Source organism: Phalacrocorax carbo, chromosome 14 (assembly GCF_963921805.1).
Source record: "Phalacrocorax carbo chromosome 14, bPhaCar2.1, whole genome shotgun sequence".
Taxonomy (NCBI): Eukaryota; Metazoa; Chordata; class Aves; order Suliformes; family Phalacrocoracidae; genus Phalacrocorax; species Phalacrocorax carbo.
This window is the reverse complement of record NC_087526.1, coordinates 11,511,651-11,534,704: the sequence shown is the minus strand read 5'-3', so window position 1 is coordinate 11,534,704 and position 23,054 is coordinate 11,511,651. Positions and strand designations below refer to the sequence as shown.

The window sequence follows — 23,054 nt, the reverse complement described above, 5'->3', positions numbered from 1 at the left end:
CCGCACTCGCTGCTGTCAAAGACATGCTCTGCCTTTTTACTGTATGTTTATACCAGACGGACAGAAGAACAGCAACACAAAACTAATCTCGCCTAAGTTATTATTCAGATCTAATCTGAATCACCTTCCAGTTAAATACTGGCATAAGCAATTGTAGAATTGCTCTAAACCAAACTCTTTTTTAAAATAGAAGACACATTGCTCTTCTACTGTTTAACTAAAAAACACTGTCACTGAAGACCAGAGCCGGCAGCTTCCTTTGTTCGCTGCTGAAAGCCGTCCCTGGGACCCAGCTGCAAAGCACTGATAGTATTTTGACGGAACAACACTTCATTTAAACTGCTGCTGATCTCCAAGTGCCGCCCTCCGCAAACCCTCTCCTCTGCAGCCTGGTGTTCAGAGATAGATGTCTTCGTTGGGGGGACACCCCAAAACCCCTCGGTGACCCGGACTCACACCCCTCCGGCGTGACCGGGCCCGGCGTGGGGCAGCGGGACAGCAGGCAGCGTGCCAGGGCTGGGCACGGCCCCGGGAGGCTTACGAACCTCCCCAAAATTCACCCAAAGAGAGACGCGGGGAAAAGCCGTGCCCTTGGGGGCTCCGCCGTTACGCTGTCACGGGCCGGCAAAGCCTCCGTACAGCCGCGCTGTGAGGTGCCGCCGCCGCCGCCGGAGCCCACGCCTCCTCCGCGGGCTCTGCTACTTCACTTTAAGCCGTTTTTCACCCACCCGAGCTCGGTGCTGTCACAGCACGGTCCCACCGCTCCGTCCAGGCGCAAAGCGGCTGCCGCCCGCGGCCCCCAGCGCTCCTCCCGCCGCCGCCCGCCCGCTCGGGGCGGCGCCCGCCGGCAGGGCCGGAGAGGCGAGGGGCAGGAGCTCATGGCAGCCGGCCGCCCCGCTCCCGCCGGCACCAGACCCGGGGCGCCGACACCCCTCAGCCCCGCGCCCCGGCGACGGGAAGGCTGCGGCCCCGACACGGGCCGACTGGACGGCGGCACCCCCAGGCCCTGCTTACCGGCGCGGGTGCCGCAACTGCACCGTCTCCATGGCGATCTGTCGGTCGGTGAGTGGGTCGGTCGGTCGATCGGCCTGTCAGTACCTCCCTCCCTCGCTCCTTCCCTCACTCTTCCATGGCAGCCCGCCGCGCCGTAACTTCCGCCCGCCGCCGGAAGCCAGCAGAGAGCGCCCGCCCCCGCCCCCACTCCGAATCGAGGGGTGTTGCCTGCCCAGGCCCCACCCCCGTCCAGAGAGAGGGACGCTTCTGCCCAGGCCCCGCCCCCCGCCCCGGACAAATGGAAGCAAGGTCTGCACAAGCCCCGCCCCCAGCCCGGCGCGGCGGCAGCGGCGCGGCGATGGCGGCGTCGCCCAGCGCCAGCTCCCTGCGTCGGGCCGGTAACGAGGAGTTCCGCCGCGGGCAGTACGGGCCGGCCGCCGAGCTCTACACCCGCGCACTGCAGCTGCTGGAGGCCGCAGGTACGGCGCGTCCTGGGGGGGGGAGGTGGGCGGACGGACCGACCGACCGACTCACTGTCCCGCTTGTGTCCCGGTGCAGGGGAGGCCGCCGCCGAGGAGCGGAGCGTGCTACTCGCCAACCGCGCCGCCTGCCACCTCAAGGACGGCGCCTGCCGCCTCTGCATCGCCGACTGCAGCGGGTGAGCGGGGGGGCGGGGGGGTGGCGGGTCCCGGGGGCTCGTTCACTCGCTGCCCCGCCGTCGGGTTAGGGCGGCAGGCGAGGCAGGGACGGCGGTAGCCCCGGAGCAGCGCCGGCCGGGACGTGACGGGGCTCCTGCCCGAGGCCGGCCGGGCTCACGCACGGCTCTCTCCCCTCTGCCCCAGCGCCCTCGACCTGGTCCCGTTTGGGATCAAGCCCCTCCTCAGGCGGGCCGCGGCCTACGAGGCCCTGGAGAGGTACGGCCTGGCCTACGTGGACTACAAGACGGTGCTGCAGGTGGACTGCGCCGTGCAGGCGGCACATGACGGCGTCAACAGGTAACGGCTGCTGCATGGTGCTCTCGGCGGGTAATACTGAAAGGTTTGTGAACGGAACAGCTCGGTGAGCTGCTTCCACGAGTCTTGCTTTGTTTTGCAGCCCTGGCGGGAGCAAGCTGGATCCCGAGCATGTGGGTGAAGCAACCTGGGCCTGGCCGTGCTGCCTTTGGCTGCTGGTGCCCTCAGTGCCTTTCAAGATACTGGTTGAGGGCTGAGAATGAATTCCCTGGGACTGTTTCTGCTTTGCTGAGTGTCTGTTTTAAAACAAATAACAAACTACAAGCTCCAATGCTCTACCTGTTAAGCCTCCCAGTGCTGACCAGGTTTATGGGCTGCTGTAGTCCTTTTCTCTCCCTGGAGCTGTCAGCTTCACTTCATTGCTCACCAAGCTGAGGAGTGACGTGCACACCTCTCGCTTGGCTGAGCACTGACAGTTCCAGCCCTCATCTTGTGGTATTTTTAGCTCTGCTGACATGAAGAAGCTCCTTTCATTAACGTCCTGTCTGCAAAAGGAACTTAGTTTGGATGCGTGTAAAGGGGTTAACAGAGAGATGCTGTCCTTGATATGTGTGCCAAGTTAAAAGAGACCCTACTGGCTACTGCGTGGCCCATCCAGCCAACAGACGGGGTGACTGCCAGCTGTCTCTTCCAGGATGACTAAAGCTCTGCTGGAGAAGGATGGCGTGAACTGGCGCCAGAAGCTCCCACCAATCCCCACGGTCCCTGTTTCTGCCCAGATGAGGTGGAGCGTTCCTTCTGCTGGAACCACCGGGGCAAATGCTGCCCCTGCAGCTGCACTGCAGGGAGGACCAGGTGAGAGCGTGCCCTTGGGCAGGGCACAGAGCCCTGTAGCTCAGAAAGGTGATGAACAAGGCAGCTGCCACACCTGCTTGGCATGTCTGCAGCTGGGGCTGAGGCCTTGAGAAACCTGGGCCTGGTTCTGCCACAGCCTTTTTGGTTGATTCTGGATCCTTTGATGTCTCTGTGCCTCACCTCTGGTACAGGGATGTTTGCTTTCTGAGAAGCTGCACTGGTCTTGTCAGTTTTATAGCATCCTGTATTCTTTTATGCTGTTTCCAGACCAGACCGCTGCTGGCACAGAGAGAGCTCGAACACTGAAGGAAGAAGGAAACGAACTTGTAAAGAAAGGAAACCATAAAGAAGCAGTTGAGAAGTACAGTGAGAGTTTACAGCTTAGCCAGGAATGTGCAACTTACACCAACAGGTACTACTCGGCTCTTTGCCCAAGTACTTCTTGGCCCTTTATAAAAGCCAGCATGGTACTTCTGACAGAGCTATCTAATGTTTTCTCCCCAAAAAATGAATACAACAAAAACACCCACACACGTTCGTCCCAAGTGCAGTCTTCCCTGGAACTTGTAAAATGTTCTTTGATCAGGTACTGCAAAAAATCCTTGGAGACACTCAGCTTAGGGGTCATAAGGGATTTCTCGCTTTAGTACTTGTCTGCCAGGACTCTGTTATTTTGAGTAGTGTCTGCTGCCCCATGAACCATGAATTGCAGATTGCTCTACTTAAAGACTCCTAGGGCAACTGCGGCAAGCAGAGCTTATTCTGGACGGGTAGAGCTAGGAACTTGCATCCTTGACAGGTTCTTAGCTTTAGAGTAGTTAGTAAAAAACAAAAAAAATTTTTAGAGACTGAAAAACTGTTTCCTCCACCCCCCCTTTTAACTGAATAATGTTGACAACACACTGATGTTTTAGTTGTTGCTAAGTGGTGCTTACACTAGTCAAAGATTTTTTTTCAGCTTCCTCTGCCAGGTGCACAAGAAGCTGTGAGGGGACACAGCTGGGACAGCTGACCCCAACTGACCCAAGGGATTTTCCATACCACATGACATCATGCTCAGGATATAAACTGGGGGGAGTTGGCCAGTGGGAAATGCTGCTTGGGGATGGGCTGGGCATTGGCCAGTGGGTGGTGAGCAGTTGCATTGTGCATCACTTATTTTGTGTATTCTTTTACCATTATTTATTTTCCTTTCCTGTCCTGTTGTCTTTATCTCAACCCACAATTTCCGCCCCCCCCCAATTCTCTGTGCCATCCCACTGGGGTGGGGGGGTGAGCAAACAGCTGTGTGGCACTTAACTGCGTTAAGCCACAACACCAGGTAATTGTATTGCAGAGCTCTCTGTTACCTGACTCTGAAGCAATACAAGGAAGCAGTACAGGACTGCACAGAAGCTCTGAGGTTAGATCCTAAAAATGTTAAGGCACTCTACAGGCGTGCTCAAGCACTTAAAGAACTGAAGGTAAGTCAGGAGTTTTTTAAGTTTTAGGCTAGGTCTAGAAGCCTGTATGCAGGCTTCTAGATAGGCAAGAGATGCTGTTTAGAACTTGTTTCTGATCTAGACAACACCTGCCATCAGATAGCTGAGACCTGTGTGGACTTGGGGGGATTTTCTTTCACATCACTATTTGCTGGTTGGATCTCATGGACTTTCCCAGTACCAAGTCCTGTTTCTGGAGATACTAGAAGCAGCTACATGCTGTGTTGAGCTTTATCTTTTCAAGTCTGGTGAGATATTCTCTAGGCACTACTGGAGGACTTTTTGCATTGGACTCAGAAACCCCTTGAGCGATGAAATTATCTTCTCAGCTCTCAGCCCTAGTTTAAGCATGTTTTAGAACAGCTACATTGACACCAGTGCTTAAGCAATTATACAGAGGGAGTGACGGGCTTAGTTGTGGTGCAGGGTAGTAATTTTGCAGCAAGAGCCTTAGACCATTTTCAGTGTTCTAACACTTAAAAAAATATTCTCCTTCTAGGATTACAAATCCAGTATTGCCGATATCAAGAGCTTGTTGAAAATTGAACCAAAGAACACAGCTGCACTGAGATTACTGCAAGAACTGAACAGAGCCTAGTGTAACCAAGCAACAAGGAAAGCTTTGTTTTCCACTGCAGAAGAAAGCTTTCTCCTCTTCTGATGTTGTTACAGGGACCAATCTTAATGCAGGATCGGTATTGAAATCTGTCTTCTATGCTGCTGACATCTAACAGGTTCTGTGCCAGCACAATGAATGTTAAGACACAATCTGTATCAAACTCTGGCTCTAAGATTATGCAAAGTTTTGCTGCCCCCCCCGAGAGGCATGCAGGTTAACTTCCCTTGCTGAAGTCAACTTGCCTGTAACTCTTGGCCTCAGGGACTCTCTCTGTGTTGGCTGAGATGCATGGGAAGTGGCTGTTCTTTCTGAGGAGCTACAGAGTGGTTTTCTTGTCCTTATTCAGGTGACAGTTTTGCTGTGTTTGTGCTTCTATTACTTAAGTAAGGTTGCTGCAGGAACTGCTGCAGTTGCCCTGGCACCACATACCATTCTTGTAAGAGGGGTGCAGTTACTTGCACAGGGCTGAGCTTGTTCCCTCTCCTACTTGATGCCTGCTGGCCCTCAGCTGAGTTTCTGCTCTTCAGTGGACTGGGCAGATGTTTACAGTGGCAGCTTTCTTTTATTTTTAATTATTCTGCACATTTAAGGAAACAGCAGCAAGTTAAGCCTGCCTTGTTACACTGTGCACTACTACTTTCAGATTGTGGGTGCTTGGGAATTTTACAAATGGTTTTTGTTTTGTTTTTGTTTGCTCTTTTTAAAAAAACTTCAGCTCCTCTGTGCCTTTTAGAGCAGTTGCTACAGGGTGTTATGAGGAGGGGGATATGAAGTAACATCCCAGCTGAGGTCTGGCTTACTACTTCAATGCATGTTCATACTTTTTGATCTTTTCCTTATCTGGTATTGATGGCACTGACTTAAAATGGTAGATAAAGAGATATTTGGAGTTATTCTAGGAATTGATAAAACCAGTTCTCATTAAAGCCATGTTTATTTTCATTTTAGAGCTGTGGTTTTTTTACATGATGGATGGTATATGGGAACTGGAATACTTTTAACCACTTCATACTGTCCCCCATTTTTGTCAGAGGACTGCCAGTGCTGCTGTATAACGCCTTGCTTTGGAGGCCAGATGCAATACACTGCTCAGCCTTGCACACTGCATGGCTAGAGTGCTTTAAGTCAAGATGTTGGACAACACTAAACACTGCTTACAGCACACACCAAGAGAGAGAAGCTAGGCACTTCTCCCAAGCAGACAGGGTTTCAAGCAGATACCCCACTGGACTGAATTTAGAAAGCAGGCATGACTTTAATGGCATTAAAGAGATAAAGATTTCTTTCCATCTTAGCCTGACACTAAACAGTTTTTTTGTAGGTCCCAGGGCTGTACTCCATCAGCTGTAATTGGCCAGGGCTTGAGAGGACTCCTCCCTGAGGGGCACAAATTGCTCTCCTCACTCCGCTCCTATGTTTAAGCGCCACAGCTCTGTTGATCCTGCAACCAGCACTTGTCCAAAATATTAGCAAGTAAGTGTGATGATTTTCAGGGTGGGGAAGCACAGGCCAGCAGTACTCGGATAAGCAGAGGAAGGTCACAGAATACAGGAGGAAGACTAGCTTCACTTAAGAGTTATAGTTTTTAAGAGCCCCGCTGTTAATCTGGGGTGGCAGATAAGTGTTGAACTGCAGTTGAACTCTGCACCTAAGCAGCAATATTCACATCTCCTTCCCCTCTCAGCAACAGCAATGCATTTTAGTACCTTACCTCAGACTTTCCTGAGCAATGCCGCCAGATAGACAAAAATCTAGCAAAGATCAAGCTCAGCAATAAGATGTGCTACTTTGAGCCCATGGTCACTTCTGCTGCCATCTCCCCTTCTGTTCCAGCAGTGGTGCTGCTGTCACTGCAGGATGCTTCCCAGGCACGCAGAGGTAGTGCTGTCCACATGGGCAGCCAGAGAGTGCTTGTCAGGGGCACACCTTCATCCACCCCTTTCAGAAGCCACGGCAACTGTTCCAAACTAGAGACTCCAGATTTGCATTGCTGTTCCTGCCTCAACTCTCTAAGGCCTTGCACTTCCAAGAGTTGAGCCAGGGAGCTACTCTGAAAACTTGCCAGTATCCTCCAGCATACATGGGGATCCAAGCTCCAACTTCACTTTCTCTGATAAACATTTAAAAGTCCCTGGCCTTTGTTCATGTCCTTTTTTAGGCTATTCTGATTTCCCTGCATTCCCTCTAGCTTTAAAGCTGCCTTCTCAAGCCAAGCCATCTAGCACTGTAGGCCAGTTCAGATGAGCCTGTGACACCACCTGTTACACCTGAAAAAAGGTTGCAGAGACAAGCTAGCCAACAGCAGAATGAAGTTTACCTGTACAGTTCTGTTCCCGCTTCTTATATCCATTACACTCATGCAAATATATATTTTTTTCCTCTGGAGACAAAGAATAAAAGCTTCCAACCAGTTACACTTTGGGAGAAGTGACATCCTCTTAATATACAGGGCCTTTGAGTTGAAAGTCTTTTATGAGCACCTCACTAACGAGATTCTAAATAGTGCACACTTCAAGCATCCAATCTGAGGAAAAGAAATATATAAGGAGGTCAGAGGAAGAATTGGGCAAGAAAAAGGAATGATGAAGAGTCCCAGCAGAGCAGATACACATTTGCTCCTGCATGGTAAGTGATCCTATTAAAATGCTGGAAAGAAAACAGATAGGAGGAATGACTCAGCAGCGAGCTGAAGTGAGCATGAGACAGCACAGAAGGAAGATCAAGCCAGAAACACCAGCACACAAGCTGGACAGAAAGGAGGTAGGTGGTGCTGATGGAGGTGTGCTCCTGTCAGCTCAAGGAAGCAGGCAGTCAAGTAAGGTCAATACATTGCCAGTCTCAAGTACCAAGAAGCCTCTAGGGCCCTTTCCTGAATAGGAAGAGCAGAGCATTAAGGCCAGGATGACAACAGCAACATGCTCTGGGAGAGCCCCAGAGAGCAGAACACAGTAATAAGAGGTCCCAGCTATGCCGGCGAGCAGGGAGCATCCCAGTGGGATGCAATGTGGTTATGAATGTTTTCAGGCCCATCAGTGACTCCTCCAAACCACTGGTCAGCACCACACATCATTGGAAAAGCAGCTTTTGATTTACAGCTACTCCACATTACCTCAAAAGCTGGGTCTTGTGCACCACAGACACACACAGAGCATGGTGACCAGCAGGGGACACACAGTGCCAGTACTCCTGCAGTTGTACAAGGTCCATTACAAAGCAGAACCACAGGAAGATGATGTCTTTTAAAAGGAAGTTAAAAACAGCTAGCTAGAAGGATAAAATCCAGGTAGATGGTATGAAATTTGCTTAGAGCCATCCTTCTGAAGAGTCAGGAATGATCAGGAGAGCCTGTTGGTTGGCACTTTGTTCATTTAATCCCATGTGTCCCTTCCCATCAGCTCTTAGGACTGCCACCCCACCCGCATCACAGGCTTCAAACACTAATTACAGCAGCCTGACCCAAGTCCATCCCTCCACCTGCATGAAACAGAGCAGAAGTATTTGCAGTCTTTCTGTAAAGGGAACTAACCCATGCTTTGGGGGTGAAAGCATCAGTTCTTTATTAGTGTCAGCTACAAGAGCAAATAAAACTACAGAACCCATTAAATCCACTAAAAATGATGATTCATCGGCACTTGTCATTTCCTGGGCAACTGAACCAGGCTGGGTTCCACGTTACATTTCACAATATGCTTTCAGCAGCAAGAAAAGAATTAGTGTGGGAATTTTCTACGGGTGCAGGAGGAAACAATTCTGCAAGGTTTACAATACACACAAGAAAAATAGGATGGGGCATTGAAGACAAGCCAAGGTCACTGTACAGACGCGATTCCAAAAGCACGGTGGGGTTGCTGCTGCTGTTCTTCAAAGGCAATGTTCTCAGGGCTTGCTCTCAGTCCTGATGTCTACAAAAAAAAACCCTAAAATAACCCACATATGCAATTTTCAACTGCTAAAGGAACAATTTCATCCAGAAAAGAATTCACCTGAACTTGAATTAACAGTTTCCTTGCAACCACAAGTCAAGGAAATATTATCTTCAGAGGGGTAAGTGAAAGTCTGAATTGCTTGTTAATGAGTCTGTCCCACCCTCCACAGCAGGACCAGCTCTCCTGATCAAGCACACACTGGACCACCAACATTTTATAGGGTATCTACTGACAAGGTTCTGCAAAAAACCACCGGGAAATCCCAGGAAAGATTGTGCCAGTCCCTACTACACCTACAGAAAAGCAAGATCCTTTCCTATCCTCCTTCCTGGTTGCAGAGTCATTGCCCTTGTGAACATACTCAAAGTGCACAGAACCATGTCTCTGCAGTACAATTAAGTCTGGAAAAGGAGGATGTGATTTAAGAAGTGGAATATTACAGTCAAAGATACTTATATTGCTCATCAAGCCATACTTGGTCTGGACAAGAAACCCAATCCCCAGTTTCAGAGTCAGAAGCCAGAGGCACTGGATACAGTATGCACACACCGACACTTGCAACAGCTCCCTGCGCCTACCCGGAGTCACTGCAGGAACACCGCGGTGCTGCTCTTGTGCGACGTCTCCGTAGCCTGGTGCGCTTGGAGAACAGCAACCGCTTCCTCAGTCTTACAACAGAGAGCAAAAGCGGGGTGAAGAAGTTGAGTTTCTCAACATAGGAGCACATGGCACAAGAAATGCAATATTCCCGGTCCTGTCCTCTACCTCTTGGAAGCGGGTCTGTGCAAAGAACTTTAATAGTTATAAAATCCAAGTCTCTCCTAGAGGAGACGGATCAGCTCAGACTCTTCTCTCTCTTCCCTAGGAAAATACTGGGGCACCTCTCCTTCTCTATAGGAGTCAGAACTGTACAGAGAGAAAAACCAAACTTCTCCACAGGTAGAGGTGCCTCACACCACCCAGCAGAGCCCACGCTCCTTCAAAAATATGTCAGTGAAAGGGTAGAAGTGAATCCTGCCTCTAAGGGGATGCAGACAATTCACTGCAAATATTTTTAGCTTTGGTTCCCATCGACATTCACCAGGATTAAGGAGGAAACTGAAGAAATTCTTCAGAGAGGCAGCATTTACCTCATTTCTATTCTCAGAGCATTTTGCCCTCCCCCCAGGGTGTGGCGCCCACTCTGCTTTTTCCCTCTCACTTCCCAGCCACTTCCAGACCACCCTCAGAACTTGGACCTTCTGCTGAAGGAGGGCAGGTGTTCAGCCATGGGGCACAATGTCATCAGCCCAGGGCCCTTTCACATCTTTTCACTTAAAAAGAGCAGCTACTTGCTTTCCCCACACTTAACGTCCTTTGCCCATCTTCTGGGCTGTGATTTCTTCAGGCACCGAGTGCCTCCTACCTTGGAGCGCAGGGAGTCAGGGGACTCCAGGAGCAGCAGCAGCTCAGAGTTGTCTATCTCCAGCAGCATCCCAGTGATCTTGCCAGCCAGCGTGGGATGCATCGTGTGGATCAGAGGGTAGAGGCGCTCACCTGTTCCAAACACCAGGGAGAACATCAGCGCTAAGCAAGACCTCCAGCATTTTCAAACCCAGTGCAAGCCCTCCTGCCTCCCAGCTCACCCCTTTTCAGTCAAAAGGACAACAAGGATGGTGGGGGAAAAGTCACTGCTCACACGCAAGCCTACTCTGGCATGTCACAGCAATAATAGTTGCAGGCAGGGAAGCTCCGGGGTGAAGCCAGACAGCAGCAGACACCTGCCATGGGAGCAGGGCAGTGGAACAGCAAGCACTGTCCATGCCCGCCCAGCAGTGGGCGTGTGAAGGGGTCTGCTTCTGCAGGAGCAGTTTCCCCACCGGGAGGGAAGAGCTGGTCTGTGACCTGCTGTACTTTTGACAGGCCAAGCCCGTGAGGCAGGCAGAGCAGGGCAGCCTCCTTGCCGCAGGGGCAAGCGATCCCCTCCCATGCCACAGGCACTGGCCGCTCCACCACTGGGACGCCCAAGGACTCCGCAGCAGAGCTGACCCTAACCCCCTACAGCCACCAAGCTGTCCATCAGCACCCAAGAGTGGTGATGCAGGATGGCTCAGAGTTCAGAGGGATCACAAACGCCCTGGTGCAGCCTGGCAGGACGGGCAGGATGGAGCTCTGCCTCTCCTGCAGAGCTTTGCCAGACGCTGTCTCATGGCCAGCCAGGTAATACAGACAGGGAGTGGTTTTGCTGCCTCCATACCCTTCCAACACAGCCCTTTTTTTTTTTTTTTAAGCAGCATAATATCAGAGTAGTCCTAAAGGCTTACAGCTTCTCCTAGCAGCTAAGTTTTCCTGGTGTATGCAAGTCCACTTGCCCTCACATGCATGCACAGCCCCACAGCTGGACCTACTTCAGCAGAGCAGCCATGACACCCACCTATCATTTGCTTCTGCTCTTGAGGAGGGGCTGCTGCAAGCATGGATGCTGTCAGCGGCTCCTGCCCCTGGACATGCACAGCAGGTTCTCCTAGCTGGAGAAAAAAACAGAAGCACAGCAATCAAACACTGGAAGCGATGCACAAGTTACCTGGCTTGCAGGAATGGTGCTGGTCCCCAAGCGCAGCAGGGCATTTCACCCTTCCAAGATGCTGATGCAGACTCCTTGCCTGCTTATATCCAAGTGCCGGCTTCCAGGAAAGCCAGAGCCAGGCATCGCAGCTGTGTGGCTACTGGAAATGTAGCCCCAGTTACCCCAGCAGCCCCTGGGAAAGGTCTCCGTAGTACCAGTCAAACAGAGCCATGGAGCTGCCTGGGGTCAGCAGCTGCATTAACCCAGAGCAGGGCCAGGACCGATGCACATGGCGGTGGCCGTGCTGAAGCCAGGAGCCCGCAGAGCTGTTACCTGCGGGGCCACCACAGGCTGCATGTGCCCCAGCGGCTGCGCGTTCCTGATGGCCGAGGAGTACTTGTACTGCGGGGTGCTCCGTGGCAGGGTGGGCGAGGAAGGCACCCGAGCGCTGACCGTCTGCGTCCCGATGTTGGCTGTAACAAGGATGGGCACATTTCTAAAGAGGAGCCCATTAAATGCATGCCTACACTAGAGAGGCTGAAGCTACAAGGGCAGTGTGCTCGGCCCAAGGGCCTGAAAAATGGCCCCATGGGCTCAAAAAAGCTCTAGGTCAAAGGCAGCTTCCCCGGGACAGGCAGGGTGCTGCCGCCCTGCCTGATGGTCTAGGGTTGCCTGGCTTTGTGCAGAGGGCAGGAGAGCTGGCAAAGATACCTAGGCCTCCTTTTCTGTCCTCCAGAAACACCCATCTGTGTTAGCAACCAGATGACAGGCACAGCACCAAGGAGGGTGGGCTGCAAGAGCAAGTGCCACCAGCCCCCAGCCCACACTGGCTCCCCTCCTGCAGGGAGATGAGGGCAGAGAAACAAGGGGACAAGGGCAAAAGTTGAGGTGAGGAGTGCTGCCCGAGAGGTTCTTTCCCAACCTCCACCTCAGTCTGAGCACTAAGCCTAGGGCATTGTGGCTGCATCATCATCATCTTTAATGAACATACTCAAGGAGCAGTGGCCAACAAGACCAATCTGCATGTCAGAGACTTGTCCCGTTACCTGATAGACCGTAGCCTTCCCCAGAAGTTACATATTTACCACAGACACTGCTCCAGTCCCATCACACCTGAGGGCACCACCCAGACTCCTCCACAAGCAATCCCACAAACCAATCCACCTTTGGAGGCAGACCCAAGCTCACAGCAAGCATCCTTGCCCACGCACGGCCACTATGGCGATGTCCGAGATGGGTCCTTCCCACACTCACCCACTCTCTGGGCCTGGGGGGGCACACGGGGCACCTGGGTGGCAGCCTGTCTCATGGTGCTGATGTTGGACAGCAAGCGCCGGGGTGGTGCAGCAGCCCTCAGGATGGGGGTAGCTGCAGGATATGCTGCTGTAGACATGGAGCATGATTAGTAAAGCTTCTTGATAGCAAAGGAACAGAAGGAAATGGGGGGAGTGACCGTGGCTGGGGAAACCTTGGGAGCACCTCACCTCTGGGGTCAACCCTAACATCTCATCCCTCAGTGCCCCTCACCATGACCCCTGCACCAAACCCCCGCATACGCCTCCAGGCAACAGCCCCCTGTGGTTACATGCTTTGTGCTGCTTCTAGAGACCCTCCGTCCCTAACCAAGCCCAGCTCACACCAAGAGCCTGTGGGGAGGGACAGGCTGACTCACGGGGAGGCCGGGAAGGCTGCGCACTCCAGCGAGTGGCAGGACGGACTGGGACAACCGGGCTGGGGCTGTAGAAGGTAGCTCTGGTTTGTGGCTAGGAAAGGAGAACATGTTATCCAAGGTGACCTGGGAGCTGAGCCAAGCCAGATCTAACCCGGAGCATCTCAGCGGCTACCGCACACAGACAAGTGAGCCAAACCTATGCTTCACAGTGTGCCAGAGCACTTTAAAGACAGACCTGCAGTCCTGCTGCCTCTGTGTCCTCCAGCAGCTCCACTTATGTTCTCCCCACAAGCATTTGCACCTCTACAACTCTTGTCCCTCCCCTTCTTTCATCAGGGAACTTGTTCCCCATGCTCACACCCTCCCACCAAATTCGTCCTTGCTTCCCGCCTCTGAGGAACAGTTCGTGGCTACTAAATCCCCACCCCACTGCCTGCAGCACCCGCACCCCACCAGCATTTCGGCAAGCCCTGCCGCTTACGCAGAAGCCCAGCGCTGATCCCATGCCAGCGTGCGCTTGGGTCTGTACAGAGATATGTTCCTCAGCCTGACTGCCACCCCCCTCCTCCAGCACAGGGTAAATTCGGGTCCCCATGCAAGGCTGCCATTCGGGAGCAGGGACTCACCTGGGGGATGGGGGGTAGAAAGTATGCTGGGGGGGGCTGGAATGAGCCCAGGAGAGGGCCGGGCAGAGCCCTCATGGTGGCTAATCTCTGCATGTACTGATTGGTGAGGATTGCTTTCCGCTCCTCTTTCCTTTGAGCGAGCGCGACGTAGAGAGGCTTGGTGCTGACGATCCTCCCATTCATTTCTGTCACGGCCTTGGTAGCCTCTTCTGGGGAGGAAAAACATACAAACCCAAACCCTTTGCTGTGGCCACCCTCTGTCATCACCTAAAATTGGATTAGAACAAAACAACTAAGTCCACAGATCACCATGGCACCCACGAAGCATGGCATGGCGAGGGGGGGAATGTGTGGGACCCACAGGCACCCCATAGCAGACCCCACACCCAGGGTGGGACCTATGGGGCTGTGCCTGTGGAGCTCCATGGAGAGGTTTCTCTAGGGAAGGGGAGGATTTGCTCAGGCAAAACCAGTAGGTTTGGTAAATGAAAATGGCAGATTCTGGGCAAGCCCCAAAACTGCAGCCTGTGATCTTCCAGGGGGTCTGTGACCCAGCCCTGCAGGACCCATGGGCCAGCAATAGTCTGGTGCTTAATGCCACAGGAGCCAGCAAGGGCTGGGGATCAGTGGGACACTGTGCCCTGCCCAAGGGCCAGGCAGCATCTGTCCCCAGCAGCTGACAGGTTACAGGTAGCTGCCCCTAAAGCCAGACCAATCCTCTGCACAGCCTTCAGAAGCTTGACACCAGACTTGGTGGCATGGCTGACACTTTTAATGTTTTTCCAAAAGACAAAAGGCCTGCCTGTCAATCAGGCAAACCCAAGTCTCCCCAGAGCAAGGCAGCTTTTGGTCATTTCCATTTGTATCAGTATCACATTGGTCCCAAACTGCAGAGCAGCAGTGTAATATTCAGAATGATGTGGCTTTAAGGTCCCATACCCTGAACCTCACCAGGGCTGGGGTAACTCAGTAACGCTACAAAATATTTACTGAATCAATAAGCTCCTCAGGACAGTGTGGGGTACAAGAGGCATGTCCTTCACCCGTGGCTTGATACAAGCCATCAGCAGGGAACCAGAGCTCAACACGATCATAATCCCGAGCCATTTCCAAGGGCTGGGTGTACAATCCAGCTAACCCCAGGAGCCCCAGAAACAGCCCAGTCCCTCACCTTAGCACTGGTGATGGTACCGTAGGGAGAAAACTCCTTCTTCAGCCTCTCATCGTCTATCCCATCATCCAGGTTCTTCACATACAGGTTGACACCCTGCAAACACACAGAAAAGCAGCTTGGCCTCTGGGCTCCCCAAGTTTACAGCAGCTTCTCGAGCTGGATGCATGCACCAGCAGCAAAGCCAGAGGGTAGGACAGCCCACAAACACGTCTTCTCCAGAGCTTCTGCCATGGGACCAGTGACGTGGAGAGGAGCCAGGACTGCACGTGTCCTCCACTCATAGGTGAGACACCCCGAGTGAAGAGGGTGCCCAGGCCATTGCTATGAAGCTGCTCCAAGCCCTCAGGAAGCCACCTCATTTCCAGACTAATATTTTAATTTCTGGAAAAGAGCAGGCCTGTTTGTTCACCTGCCAGCATCATCCTGCGTTTAGATCTCTCTCCTCTTTCCTGATACTTCTTCCCAGGACATTACCAGGCAGTGACTGGACCCATTGTGGGTCTTTTTTAATTGCACAAGGGACCCAGCACACTGATCTGCTCTGGAGGGCCCTGTGCTGTCCCCAGGCTGTGATGTCCATACCGGGGACATGCCCCAGACATCCAGAGACCTGCAGGACAGAGCATGCCACTCTCCCCTTACCTGGTATCTGCTCACTCGCTCCTGCTTGATCTGCTCAAATTTCCGCTTCAGCTCACTCTGACGCTCCAGCCGCTTCTGGGCTCGGCCCACATACACCATCCGCCCATTGATCTCCTTCCCATTCATGTCAGCCACCGCCTGCCAGCGGAGGGAGGGGCTCTGAGCGCAGTGGGAAGCTGACAGCCGCAGCCCTTTTTTTCACCCCCCACCCCAGTCCAGCCCCACCACGAGCAGAGACCCCCCTGGGCGAGGGCAGGGAAGCAGTTCCGCTCCCCTTGGCCAGGTTCTGCCCATCCAGGCAGCCCTGCCAGCACCAGCACCAGCACCCAGGCAAGCACGAGGCCCGTGAGGTTCCCCCCGCAGGTGAGAGGTGGGAACATCAGCAGGGGACAAGCTCAGGGATGAGAAAGCAGATGGGCAGCAAGGAACCTCTTGCCTTTTGGGCCTCTTCGTGCTTCTCAAAGTTGACAAATCCAAAGCCCTTTGAGCGGCCAGTGGTGTCCATCATGACTTTAACACTTAGTGTCTTTCCTGCAAGAGGAAAGGAAAGTATCCAACTGAAGAAGGGTGCCCACCAAGGGAGTGCCACCAGCATGCAGTACCATGCTCAGGAGCCACCATGAGACACCAGTGGCAGCACAGAAGAGAAACAGGAGGACAGACAACGGGATCCCTGCTGCAAGGCAGGAACACGAGGCTGCACGTGTCGGTGAGGGCAATCCCTCCCACCCTGGATGCTGCTCTCATTGCCGTTTGATTTTCGGTTTCTCCAGCCAGTGCACTGAGTTCCTTTGGCCACAAGTTCTCATCTCCTTTATATATGAACACATGTATTGGGTTCATATGAAGGGTATTCACAAATTACCTGAGCTAATACTGGCCAAGCATGGACAGTATGGCCCATGGGTTGGCACAACACTAAACCCTGTCTGTCACAAGAGGCATCCTCCAATAATGGACTAAACTGAAAAGCCTTTTTTTGCTTTAAATTCAGACTCAACACCTCTTATTCCCAGGGCTCCTATAACAGACAGCAGGCTGGTTTCAAGACAGTTTAAAAACACAAAAGCAAAACCCACTTTTGTTACCCAAGAAAGCAAACTACTTATTTTCAGGAGAGCACCTTATACAAGTTATTCCCCACCATAGCAGGAAAGTACCCGTAATGTCCTGACGATTTAAGCCACTGTGGTCCTTTGGTGAGGTGGTGTTTAAGCAAGTCAGATCCCATCAAGAGAAGGGGCTCGGTATTTCAATCAAGTACTCTCCCCAGCTTTCTTTGCCATTGCCCCAACTCCAGTTTATCCGACACAAGGATACTTTGCTTCAACAAAGCAAATTTCAGCTCACCAAACTTAGAGAATATTTCCCGTAGTCTGTCATCATCCATGTCATCCCCAAAGTTTTTGATATAGACATTGGTGAACTCCATCGCCCTGGCCCCAAACTCTGCCTCACGCTCTTTGCGGGATTTGAAATGGCCAACAAACCTGCAGGAAGCAAGGAAAGGAACATGAAACCTTTCATGTCCCCTGCAGAGAAAAGATGGACACAGACATGTTTGTCCTGGTACAGGCCAAGAGAGACCCCGCCACATCAGGCCATGCTTTGTCACCCATAGACCCACCCTGTGTTTCATATCCAGCAACTTCATCACATCCCACCCGGGTGTTCCCCTACCCAGAACCCACTTGGCACTACTGAAACAGGGAGAGTGGTAGCAGAAGGTGAGGCCCCATGCTGGGGATGTCACCCCAGGAGACCCCAGAAGACCCCAATGGATGCCAGCAAGTGCCAGCTCTCTTCCTTCAAGGTATCTCTAAGCCCCTTGGGCAGCTGCTTGCCTCTGCAGGGACTGGGATGTAGAGAATAAGGTGATGCAATGTAAACAGAGAGCTGAAGAACAACAAAACCTCTTCCTGCCCAAATTATCTGATGCTGACAGCTGAGATCAAGGACCAGCCCTGCTTTGTGGGCACTCTTTACACTGCCTCAGCAATAAAACACAGCCCATGGTCAGACTCCTTCCCCACTATCAGGAACAGCTCCAAACCACTATCACACTTCCACCAGCATTGACCGCAAGTGACTCACGGCACCGGAGAGCAGCAGAGACGCTGTGCCCAGCAGGGACGGATGGGAAGCGAGGAGAGAGCGAGCAGCAGGAGGTGGCAGCCTGAGCAGGGCAGGCGTTTGCTCCCAAGCATGCACCAAGGCAAGGGAGGACCAAGTGCAGAGCCAAGGAGACACTCTCCTCTCCAGCACTTACACCTTCCGGTCATTGAGCAACATCCCATTCATGGTCTCAATGGCCCGAGTTGCTGCCTCATGAGTCTCAAAGTGAACAAAGCCATAGCCACGAGATCCGTTTTCATCACAAACCACCTACAAATGCAGGGTGAGGAAAGGGGGGGAGGGGGAAGAAAAAAAAACCAAAAAACCCCAGGCACTGTTTTTCCCCATGCTTGCACACGAGTAAGTTGCAGGAGAACCCACCCTCGTTTTCCAGGCGTGTTTACCCTCCCTGATGTCCTGCTCCCACAGTGACTGAGCTGCATTGGGATGCTGGCAGCAGGTCAGGGAGCCAGGCAAGAGCTCTGCCCCAGGGCTGCCCAGGGCCAGATGTCCTGCTGGGGCCAAAGTGGTTGGCCTGCAGCACCTGGTGCTTTATATGATGCCCAAGAGCTCGTGGGTCACTGAGACCCAAATGCCATTGATGCACTGAGCTCAGACAGGACAGCACACAACATCTCTGTGCAGGGACTGGGAAGATGTGGGGCAAGGGGGAAAGCCCCCACTCCCAAGAGAAACACAGCAGGGCCTTTTGGCTTCAAAGCAGGTGGGAATTTAGAGGAAACTGTGTAGGAAGCAGAACAAGAAAGTGAATTTCAGCTGGCAGGAGCACACTGCTGAGAATGTGTTTCAGCTCTGCAGCAAGCCCCTTCCTGCAGGGCCCAAGGGTACGCGTACCTTGCACGACAGGATGTTTCCAAAGGCGGAGAACGTGTCGTACAGAGCTTTGTTATCAATGGAGTCATCCAGATTCTTGATAAATATGTTTCCAACCCCCGACTTCCGGAGGCCAGGGTCCCGCTGGGACCACATGATGCGGATGGGACGGCCTTTGATCACTTCAAAGTTCATGGTGTCCAGGGCTCGCTCAGCTGGCAAAGCAGCAAAGACGCAGGGAGAGGAGAGTTAGGTTTGTTCCCACCCTCCCCAAAGCATGTTTGACTCCCACGGTAGCATTCATTTCACCACAAGCTCCAGTTTGGCAGATGTCCAACTCATTTACCCAGTAAAAATTTTGGTCTCCAGGGCAACTAACCCAACACCTACCCATCACCACTGCCTCAATCCAGCATGAAACGCCTGTTGGGTACCACGCCATGTAGCACTTTGTCACTGCAATGCCTGCCAGGAGAGGGGCCTCGCTTCATGCCACGAGACAGTGGGCAGCTCGCTACCCCAGGGAAGGGCAGAAGGGGTTTTGGTGCCCTTCTCTGACAGCGCATGGAGGGAGGCAACTCTCGCAAGTCACCTTCCTCCCCCTACAAACCCAAAGCCCAGCTGCCGCACCCTCTCCCAGTCCCATAGGAGATGGGAGTGGGATGGGTCATCATCTGAGAGCAGATTGAGATTAGTTACAACAGAAACCCAACAGCAGCAGAATATTGCCAAGCCGTAACAGCTAAGGCATCCCCACAAACAACTGCTACCCCCTTTTCCACGGCCTGCCCTTCCTTCTCTCGCACACCCCCTCCCCTCTTGCGGGGCAGCTCCTCGGGGCTGCGTTACAGGGAGCGTACCATCCACAGGCTGCTGGAAGTTTATGTAGGCATAGCCCAGCGATCGGCGCGTGGCAACATCCCGGCAGACTCGGATGGACATGATGGGCCCAGCAGGCGAGAACTTCTCGTAGAGCATGGCTTCGGTCACATCTGGGTGGAGGTCTCCCACGTAGAGAGAGGCTAACGGATAGCCAGGGCCGCTAGCGTTCATGGCCAACCAAAAAGTTCAGCTGTGGAGGAAGACAGAGCCGAGGCTGCAGGGCAGAGGTTTCAGATCACAACCAGCAACCACGGACCCGTGCTGAGGCTGGCCCCACTACAGCAGTCCAAGCAGTGCCCTTCCCATCAGCAGTAGCAGGCCCAGGAATACCCCAAGGGTGCTGCAGTTCCCAAGTTTTCAGGGACATTTCAATGTGGGTGCAAAAGCCAAGCTGGGGTGATCTGCCCTCGAACACCCAGGGAGCGGCCAGAGGGACACAACACAACACACACCCCAATTTGCTCTTTTTGACACTCAAAACCCAAGAGAAATAAAATGGAGCTTAATTCCTCAGATGGTAAACAGCCCTTCTCTACAGAGACTTCCATTTTAATTCCTCCTTAATGGCTCCCTCCAGCCGGCTGCTCAGCCAGAGCAAACCCGAGGAGTACAGGTTTGCTTTGACATGCAGCACTGCCCTGCCAGGGGAGCAACCTGCAGCTCACACCGCTGCAGCCAGCACTCGCAGCGACCCTCTCAACCTCTAACAAGGCAAATACAGCTTTTCAGCCGGCCCTTCCAATCTCTCAGCTTGCTGACAAGACCCCCAGAGCAGGGAAATTGATGCTTGGCCTCTCACTAGTTTTAGTTGGGTATAAAGTTGTGTGTGAAGATTACAGTCACTGCTCGATACCCCTGAGGTACCGCCTGGGAAAACAGAAACGCAGCTCCTGCCCTAAAAATTTGTAAACCCATCTTTGGCAGCCTTACCTTAAAGCTTAAAAGACCAAGCAAGACACTTGTTAAGCTACCCTATGGATGCCCAGAATAAATGCACACGCACAGAGAGTTGCGTTAAGCAACCCCTGACGCAAAGGCAAGTCACCGCTGAGGGCAGAGCGCGGGAGCGCATCCGCGCGCGGCGGCCTTGCTCCTCACGCAAGCCCGGCGCGCCCGCAAGGCCCGCGCAGCGGCGCTGATGGCGGGGCGGGCGCAGCGTGCCTCCGCAGCCGGCGGGGCCGGGGGCGAGGGAAGGCGGGCAAGGAGGGAGCGGGGGAAGCCAGGGGGCTGGGAGGGGGCACAGATCCGGCCCCGGCGGGGCGGGGGCCGGCGGAGGCGCGGCGGCTGCCGAGCCCCCAGCCCGGCAAGAAGCCACACGCCGGGGACAGAGCGGGCAGAGCCGCGACCTGCCCGCCCCCGCTCCGCCGGCCGGGACCGCCGGCCGCCCCGCCGGGCCGAGCACGGGAGGCCCCACCGCGCCCCGGTAACGGAGACCCCGGGGGCAAACCGCCCTCGCCGGCCGGGGGCTGGGGCGGCGAGGCCCGGGCTCCGGCCCCGCACTCACACCGAGCGCTCCGGCGGGCCCGGCTCCCGGCGTAGCACCGCTCCGGCTCCGGCGGCTCCGGCTGCGGCTGCGGGCGCCGCCCGCCTCTTCCCGCCGCGGCGCCGGGGGCGGGGCGGGGCGGGGCGGGGCGGGACCCCCCGCCCCCCGCCGGCTGCGGCCGGCCCGGCCCCGCCCCGCCCCGCCCCGCGCTCCGCCGGGGGCTGGGGGCGCACACGGACCCCGCCGGGCAGCGGCAGCCCCGCGGTAGCCGCCGGCAGCCCCCGCCCCGCCGCGCTGGCGGCTTTAGGCAGTTGCACCTCCTGGATTTTGCGGGCTGCAGCTGTGGCGCGGCTCCCGCCTCCCGCGTGTCTTTTCAAACGAAGGGAAGGGCAACGGTGCTGCCGTTTGCCCTCCAGCACTGCCGGCGCTTGCTAACGCTGCACGTCCCACCCGCGAACTCCTAGGAAATCACCTGCAAGGCCCGGTAGGTCATTCCCTGAAGTCAGGAAATCCAGGCAGCTGGGAAGATACGCGCAGCTCGGCCCGGGCCCCTCATCGTTAGGCACTTAGGCAAACTCCCTCCACGCCCAACCGAGACCACAGGATACAGAACCCGGCCCCCGCCATCGCCTTTTGTCTGGGTGACACGAGTGATGCACGATCACCTTCATCCAGAAATCGCCCTCCAGCTGGGCTGGACGTAATGGTATGTGTATGAGGGGGGATGATCTGTCAACAACTTTCTGTGCAGCTGAAACGCTGGGTGAAAAAGCGTGGGAGCCTAGGGCCGTGGGCAGGGCAGCTCCCCCCCCCGGCTGGCCGTGAGTCACCAGCATCTCCGTGCTTCAGCCAGAGCCCTGCCTCATGGCCACGCTCCCTCTGCTTCCACGCTTTTAAGCAACAAAGTTAGTGCAGCGGGACAAATGTCTCACGTTGACTTTCAGCTGAACAGGTCTGCTAGATTTCATGAAAAAAGGCAATTCCTCTGCTCCCATAGTCTTTGAACTCTGCTCAGGAGACACACTGCGCTGCTCCAGGCAGGACACACCACACGGAACCGCGGTCCCACGTTAAAGCAAAACTAATCCAAGTGTGGTTGCTCAGCTCCGCCCCATCCCATACTCTGGGAAGGGTCAGCTGCAGCACAGATAGGAGAAACCTTACCTTCCCAAAAGCCTTCTGGTGGTTTCCCACACTGAACTGCCTCACTCAGAGGTCAGACGAGCCTCAGGGCTGGGAACGAGAACCCGCAGCAGCACCAATTAGGTCAGTTAAACACAGAGTACATCCATAGTCTTACTGTGGCTGGGCCAGCCGGAGTGCAGTTTCCCAAAATGATAGAATTACTTCAAAAATGAACATATTCCCTCAACTCATCACTGCTGCAGACCAGTTCCTAGGATCGTTATTTCTCCCAAAAGAGAAAGCAAGGATGAGAGATGTCATCTGAAAGAACTGAGGCAGGGCAAGGGCTCTGCAAACAGCAGCACCTGGGATTTTTTCTTGGAGCTGACAATGTCCTCAGCATGAGTCAGACTTGGAGATAGCATACACTATAAAATAATTTAAGACCAAGTGTGTCTGTGAAGGCTGAAGATGACAAAGTAGCATAATTAGAGATGTAAACAGAGGGGCCACCATTTAAAGCCATGGCACAGGGCAGGTTAGTGCTTGATCAGCAGCTAGATTTTGGCCTCACGCCTTTGTAGCGGTCCATCAAAAGGCGGCCAGTGACATCACCCACAGAGCACAGCTCCGTATGGTCTCACTGCAGGAGCAAGAGGGGCTCTGAGAGCAGGAGGGGCATGTGCTTCGGCCCCAGCCAACCTCCTTGGCGCTTTCAGGCCAATTGGTATTGACTAGCCTGGCTCTTACTGTCCATCTCTTCAAGCACTTTATTTCCAGGAAGGAAATTTCATATGTAAAGGATTCTTTAAGGAAAAAGCTTTAAATGTAAGCAACAGACTTTTCTCAACCACAGAATATGCAATGACTCACAGCAGGTTAAGTACCTGTTTCTAGTTGCATTTATTTTAACTCCTGCAATGATGACATATTGTATGACCTCAACAAAAATGAAGAGAATCAGCGTTCTCTACTAGGAACCCAGGAGGGTGTGTGGGGGGAAGGCTCTCTGCGAAGGGATGAGTAATTAATTATTCACACCATTTGGAAACCATGAATCAACTCACACAATCCAAGATCTGCGCATTTAATAAAAGTGGTGATTTTACTACCATGAGTTTTTTGCCAC

The 23,054-nt window shown here is 53.8% G+C and overlaps 3 protein-coding genes across 10 annotated transcripts in view; 1 reads left to right on the top strand and 2 right to left on the bottom strand.

Moving 5' to 3' along the window:
* STK4 (serine/threonine kinase 4) overlaps positions 1 to 1,160 on the bottom strand; it is a 47,807-nt gene extending 46,647 nt beyond the window's left edge. For both annotated transcript variants that reach the window (XM_064465727.1, XM_064465728.1), the window contains exon 1: positions 1,015 to 1,160. In XM_064465727.1, the coding sequence (XP_064321797.1) occupies positions 1,015 to 1,046 (32 nt within the window). In that variant the 5' untranslated portion in view covers positions 1,047 to 1,160. The remainder of the gene's footprint in view (positions 1 to 1,014) is intronic.
* A 145-nt stretch (positions 1,161 to 1,305) lies between these two features.
* On the top strand, positions 1,306 to 5,848 carry TOMM34 (translocase of outer mitochondrial membrane 34). Its single transcript, XM_064465729.1, has 7 exons — positions 1,306 to 1,472; positions 1,552 to 1,651; positions 1,836 to 1,988; positions 2,641 to 2,801; positions 3,069 to 3,213; positions 4,138 to 4,264; positions 4,782 to 5,848. The coding sequence occupies exons 1-7, from the start codon at positions 1,352 to 1,354 to the stop codon at positions 4,878 to 4,880; spliced, it is 906 nt and encodes a 301-aa protein (XP_064321799.1). The 5' UTR covers positions 1,306 to 1,351; the 3' UTR covers positions 4,881 to 5,848.
* A 1,595-nt stretch (positions 5,849 to 7,443) lies between these two features.
* PABPC1L (poly(A) binding protein cytoplasmic 1 like) lies at positions 7,444 to 20,912 on the bottom strand. Of its 7 annotated transcripts, none has more exons than XM_064465721.1 (16): positions 20,822 to 20,912; positions 19,296 to 19,507; positions 18,457 to 18,650; positions 17,756 to 17,871; positions 16,837 to 16,976; positions 15,923 to 16,017; positions 15,487 to 15,624; positions 14,842 to 14,937; positions 13,671 to 13,937; positions 13,045 to 13,135; positions 12,627 to 12,755; positions 11,706 to 11,845; positions 11,241 to 11,334; positions 10,233 to 10,363; positions 9,406 to 9,495; positions 7,444 to 8,818 (listed from the first exon to the last, which is right to left on the bottom strand). In XM_064465721.1, exons 2-15 carry the CDS (start codon positions 19,486 to 19,488, stop codon positions 9,412 to 9,414), a joined length of 1,908 nt encoding a protein of 635 aa, XP_064321791.1. In that variant the 5' UTR covers positions 19,489 to 19,507; positions 20,822 to 20,912; the 3' UTR covers positions 7,444 to 8,818; positions 9,406 to 9,411. The 7 variants fall into 7 exon arrangements, with proteins under 7 accessions (XP_064321791.1, XP_064321790.1, XP_064321789.1 ...); XM_064465720.1 differs by having other exon boundaries at positions 7,445 to 8,803; XM_064465719.1 differs by having other exon boundaries at positions 7,445 to 9,495.
* Positions 20,913 to 23,054: the final 2,142 nt, after the last annotated feature.